At 42.5% G+C, this 6,170-nt stretch overlaps 1 protein-coding gene across 3 annotated transcripts in view; it reads left to right on the top strand.

Annotated features, from left to right (window-relative positions):
- Positions 1-5,702, top strand: part of TSPAN9 (tetraspanin 9) — a 229,800-nt gene extending 224,098 nt beyond the window's left edge. For all 3 annotated transcript variants that reach the window (XM_027856405.1, XM_027856406.1, XM_027856404.1), the window contains 3 exons: positions 289-420; positions 1,056-1,139; positions 3,107-5,702. In XM_027856405.1, coding sequence (XP_027712206.1) covers positions 289-420; positions 1,056-1,139; positions 3,107-3,178 — 288 coding nt within the window. In that variant the 3' untranslated portion in view covers positions 3,179-5,702. The remainder of the gene's footprint in view (positions 1-288; positions 421-1,055; positions 1,140-3,106) is intronic.
- The last annotated feature ends 468 nt before the right edge of the window (positions 5,703-6,170 follow it).

Here is a 6,170-nt window from a genome sequence, read left to right as displayed (position 1 = left end):
AGGTCAAGCTCTGAGGATCTCTGAGGGGCACTTAATGAGTGCCCCATTATGGACGTGATGAATTTCATCCTTCTATCTGTAGGAAGGAGATCAGTGAGATGATTCTGCATTTCTCAGATGGGGCAAACTGTAACCTCGAAAGGGGAAGAGACACCAACTTGTGTCTAGGGACTGAACATCTATGGTCATCTATTAGTGGTAGCCTAAGAGATAATACCCCTAAGAAGAGGGAAAAAAGCAGGAGACAACATCTTCTAACTTCCATTTCCTTCCCTCACTTCTCTGTAGATGCGATGCTGTGGTGTCACTGACTTCACAGACTGGTTTCCTGTGCTGGGAGAGAATACAGTCCCTGATCGCTGTTGCATGGAGAATTCCCAGGACTGTGGGCGCAACTCTACCACCCTTGTGTGGAAAACAGTAAGGACTAGAAATCAAACCTTCCTTAAATCCCACCTTCCTCCTAGGAATCAGTGGGTGAATCTAGGTCAGATCTGATTAGTGAGGGAAGACTAGGACATTAAGGCAAGAAGGAAACAAGTGACCAGTCCCATTTGGCCTCAGGTTCCCTTTTGCAGCCCATATGAGGCTGGGACTAGGTTCAGGTAAGTAGAGGGCAGACCATATGGGCATGGCCTGAGATTAGAAGAGTAAGGCTAGACACCAAAGGAAATAAAGTGATACAAGAAAGAACTAAGTCAGGGCTGGGCATGGTGCCAAGTAGGGTATAGTAGGGTCCTAATTGTGAAGCATTGTAGTGGAAAGGGTAAGTTCTTCCACTTACCAAACTGTGTGACCTGTAGAAAGTCACCTCAACTCTCTGGTCTCACTTTCCTGATCTGTAAACTAGATAATTTATGAGGTCCCTTCCAGCAATAACATTCTGAGATTTTGTTCTTAGAGCAGGGTGGGAATAGGAGTAGAGACTGAGGGAGATACCAAAAGAAGCAGAGTGAAAGGACGGGGGAAAGGATATGGGGCAGAGAGCTGAGGAATGGACTTATGCCCAGTTGCCAGCTGATGTAACCTGACCCCATTTGAACCTCTCTCCTCAGGGCTGTTACGAGAAGGTAAAGACATGGTTTGATGACAACAAACACGTTTTGGGCACAGTGGGGATGTGCATTCTCATCATGCAGGTATGATATAGGTTACCTTTTCCTCCCACGCCCTCTATTCCATCCTAGGGTTGAGGAGCACAGTAGACTTAGAGGGCATTGGCTATCTTTTCTTCCCATTTATTTTAGAATGTTAATTTCTAGACTTTAATCTCTAAAAACTAAAAACAATGATTGTATTTCAGACACACATTAACAAATAGCAATAGTGTCTGTGTGATGCTAGCAGTAAGCTGTAGGACTGAATGATTATAATTATTGAGGAGGAAGAAGATGACGGTGGTGATGGTGATGATGACAATGGCAATGGCATTATATTTACCCACAGCTTCACAGTAGGGCATGAAATTACTAATAAAAAGTTTTATCAGTTTTCTCTTTGATGTAAACCTGATCCCATTATTCTTAACAAAAGCCATTACCAAAAGATGAGAACACTAGTGACCCCTCCAATTACATATTTATGTGCTTTATACAAAGCTTTCACAGCTTGTATCTCTCAAAAAATCTATAAACTCTTTCAGAAAATCAATATTTTGATTCAGGAGCAAAAAAGTTGTGCTAAAAAGTCTCAGGGGTATAAAGAGCAACTCATTATCAATTCAGTGATTATTGATCGAGACATTTGAAAGTGCCATAAAATTTTTACCTCTTTTGTTGATTATCACAAAGCCTTTGACTCAGTTCCACACTCATGGCACTAAGTCATGTACTGCAAATAAATGAAATTGACAGTACTGAATATGCTAGACCCTTCTCTGTTTAAAATATGCCACAAACACACTGTCAAGGACAATTGACATAAAAGGTAACATCTTCTAGAGGTCGGTTAGTATTAAATCCCCTGCTCAACAGAACAGAGTTTGGCTTTCTAGTCAAATAGAGAGTTATACCAAAACATAATAATCACTTGCCTATACATGGCTCCACTGAGGAACCCATTAAATGGATACTTCATCTTGTGGCAACTTTCCCAAATGATATCAAAATGTCATTTGGACTCAACAGATGTAAAATTCTTAAATGTACATTAAGGAAGAATAGAGACCAAAGGCTTTGAGTTTGAGTTCAGAGCTGAAATTGAGCCAATGGAAGGCAGTACTTTCATGTTCCTTGGTCTTCTCCAGATGAGAGTCTTTGAGCATGACTTTCAAGGAGTCTCAAGGAGGCTGAGTAAGTTAAGAGACTGACTAGAACCATAGAGGGGTGAAGTCAAAACTTGATAGGAAGTACACATTTAGAACATTAACACCTACATAATATCAACCTTATATATTTTTGGCATGGTAAAATGGATAACAATGGATCTAGAAGGTGTCCAGACAAAATCTTCTATAATGTTAATGAAACACCAGGCTGAAGGCAGCAATGGAAAGATTAACATTTCCTTGCCCAAAAGGAGGAAAAGGATCAATATTTTCCAAGTACAAGATAAACAGATTTTAAAATAGTTACAGAAATACTTTTGGAACAAATAGACCTTACTTCATAAAACAATAGTAAAAGCTGACAACAGAGATATGCCATTGGATTTGTCCAATGTAACTGAAAGTGGTTTATCTTTATGGAGCGTATGAAATGGTTAAGATTCAAGAATAAAATCAAAAGTCACTCAATGAACAACATCCTCATAAATTCAACCAGTATTATGTCACCATTGACATATTAGACATGTGTCTGCATCATGTCAATTTGTCTATAGAAACAGAGGGGCTTATGAGAGTGATTGAGGATTGGGCCATTGACATGAAAAATTACAAAAAAGTCTCCTTAAGTTGATCATCCTTACAATATTGCTGTTAACTGTGTACAGTGTTCTCTTGGTTCTGCTTACATTGCTTGGCCAGTTTATATTAGTCTTCCCAGGTTCTTCTGAAACCATTCCCCTTGTTATTTTTTATAGCACATTAGTATTCCATCATAATCATGTACTACAACTTCTAATGGGTGCTTCTAATCTCAGGTCTTCCACCTTTTTTGTCTTTTAGATTCTAGGCATGGCCTTCTCCATGACACTCTTCCAGCACATCCACCGAACTGGTAAAAAATATGATGCCTAAGCCAACTGGCTGGGAGTGCCATCCATACTCTTTCTACACCAGGGAAGAATTGTGCTTTTGTAGCCTCCTGAACACCAGACTGCCATCCCTTCCTATGCATAACCCAACCTAGTCCTGTCCAACAGATTGACGCCCCCACCCTTCCTGAATCATCCATAGACTTCTTTGTAGGGTGGGCAGGGTGGGTAGGGAGAGTGGGAAGGAAACCTCAGGAGATGGGAAGTTGTGTGTGTGTGTTGGGGGTGGGGGGTGGGACTTTTCTGCATCCACATCTGTTTCTTTGCCAAAGAAGATGGAGGGATGGGGAGAGGATGAGGTAGAGTGATGGGAGATGCTGAAAGAGCAAACTCCAATATGACACTAATCCCTCCTTAGCTCTCCTTTACCTCCTGTCCTTCTTCTACGCACTGACACTTTGCCTGACCCATAGGGGAAGAGGATAAGGAGGAGGAGGCGGACCCCAAGCCTTGCTGGGGGCTTCTTCCTCTTCACTTCCCTGCCCCTTTTCAAGGGACACAGCCTCTTCTATTTCTGCTTATAGCCACACCTCGCCCCCACCTCTAGTCTGGAGACCTGGAAGACTAAATGGGAGGGAGGGACAGGGAGGCCCAACCATTTTAAGTAAGGGGCCCCAGGCAATGTTCTTTCTGAGGCATTTTGTACCCTATGATGTATCTTTTTTATCATTTTATTTTATCCTAATTTTGATCATTTGGGATCAGTATTCCCCAAATACCTTTAGGGTTAGCTTTCTGATCTATAACTTTTTACTATATTGGTTTCTTTGACTTCTTGGTTTTTTGGTGGGGGGTGGTGATGGGTGGGAGGGTATCCATTTGGTTTTAATCTGGGAAGAAACACTGCAACGCTTGGGAGGACCTTGGTAAAGATATATTAGATTTTTTCTTTTCTTTTTTTTTGCGGTATAGAGAGGATGAGATTAGCTGGCTGTGCTGAGAAAGCTAGGACTTGGCTCAGTTCCTTTACCTCTGTGAGGATCTAGACAGGAGGGTCCGTGGTTCTCTCAAGGACTTTCCTCTGGGGCTTGGAGTCTTTTGCTCCCAGTATTTTGGCTTTTGTGAAGTGAAGCAAGTTCAGGGGTCAAGCAAGAGGCAAAGAGGATCCAGTACCAGTGCCAATGGAAGACAGAACCAATTGGGATGTGAGTTGGGTGGGAACGGGGGGGGGGGAAGGGGGGCGGTAGGGAGGTGATAAGGGAGCTTGCAGTATTTTTTGCTAATCTCTTTACCAGGAACTATGGCCTGAGCTAGGATAAATCTGCTGCTGTTTTTGTTTTTGTTTTTGTCTTTACTTTTTGTCTTTGTCTTTTTTTTTATCCTTCCCTCCCAACCATCTTTGGCATGGGAGACTCTCCCTTCACTCCATTCGGTCATTCCCACATCAAATTCCCAGACTTCCCCTTTTTTCCCCCTAAACATTCCTGTTAGAACTTTTGATCATATACCTCGGTAGTTCATATGCTGCATTTCTCACATATTGCTGCTTTTCACAAAGGAAAGGACAGATGGAGGGTGTTAAAAGGGATCTCGGAGGTTGTCTAGGACAATTCCCTGACTTGACAAAGGAATATGAAGCCCAAACAGATTCAGAATCTGCTCCCCCAGGTAACAGGGCCCTAAATATACCTTTGAATCCCCAGATACATGGCTAGGTGAGTTAATTCCCCAAGGGTTATCTGGAGTATTATCTTAGTGAGAGATCTCCAGTGCTTGATAGTATCAGAAATCTAGTCTCTCTCCCGTGGGTTTGTAGAATGGAGTGATAATGCTCCATCATAATCATAGGACACACTCCTCTCCATTCCCTATTTCTAATCGAGGAGGAATTAATACAAAATGAAACATGAAAACGACCAATGTACATCCATTAAAAAAATATAGAAGAGTAAAACTCAATTCATAGTGTTTGCAAAGCTATGCAAAAATGAAAAGGGACTAGTGGAAAATTTGACCTCAGCAAACCCCCTCCTCCACCCCCCACCCCTAACCCCTCTTTGTTGGTTCTACTAACCAACCCTGGGAAAAGTCTGAGAATCCCACAGAAGAGGGCTCCTATGATCTGGGTTCCTCATAGGCTCACACACTAGGGCCAGGTCAGTGATCCGGTTTTCATCTATCTTTCCTTTTTATTACCTGAGAAATGCCAGCACAACCAACAAATCCCTGACCATTGGTTTACTATAAATGTCATACAAATTGGGACCAGGAGTGCAAATGTTCTGGTTTGGCCAAAGCTTCCTTCCTTTCCCCCTTTCCTTCCCCCCACCCCCAATCTGCTTGCCAGGGTTAGTGGTGATGGGGTCTCTCAAAGGTGGAGTGTAGGAGTCGTATCCTCTTTAGGACAAAATACCATGGCAATGATAAAAGATGCTGCTATTAGAGAGATAACTTCCTCACCATCAAACCAAGAATGGCAAGGTCTAATTCTTTCATGTTTGTCTTTTAAAATTTTTTATTTTCTCCCCTTATTCCCTCCCCTCTCCACCTGTCCCCTCCCCCTCTACCTGTCACCTTCCTTCTCCCCTTATTCTCTCCCCCTCCCTTTGTTCTTTCCCTTCTCCCCTTGTTCCTTCCCCTTTCTTTCTCTTCCCTCTCCTCTCCCCCTATTCCCTACCCCCCATCCTTACTCTCCTTCATACCTCCATTACTAGCTTTTCTTTGGCCTTTTTTTTTTCCTGGTAAGGAGTTTCAGTTACCTGCTTGAGCAACTTATCCAACCTGGTGGGAGATAACACAGAAGAGAGACTTTGGTGCACTGGTTTTTGATGCACAGAGTTGGATCTGGTGTATCTTAAGTTTTTGGCATAAAATGGTTTTGGTTATTCCTATTGATGCAATTTTAAATTAGTGTTAACTTCAGCAGCAAGAATGCCTAGAGCAGTGGTGGCATTGTGCCTCCCTGTATGACTTATTTTTTTTCTGGGAGGCTTCATGGGCCTTTTCCTAGCTTGTCAGCAGCCAGAGTCTCTCCC

The sequence above is a fragment of the Vombatus ursinus genome, unplaced genomic scaffold, assembly GCF_900497805.2.
Source record: "Vombatus ursinus unplaced genomic scaffold, bare-nosed wombat genome assembly UNPS02011431.1, whole genome shotgun sequence".
Lineage (NCBI taxonomy): Eukaryota > Metazoa > Chordata > Mammalia > Diprotodontia > Vombatidae > Vombatus > Vombatus ursinus.
This window is presented reverse-complemented; position numbering and strand designations above follow the sequence as displayed.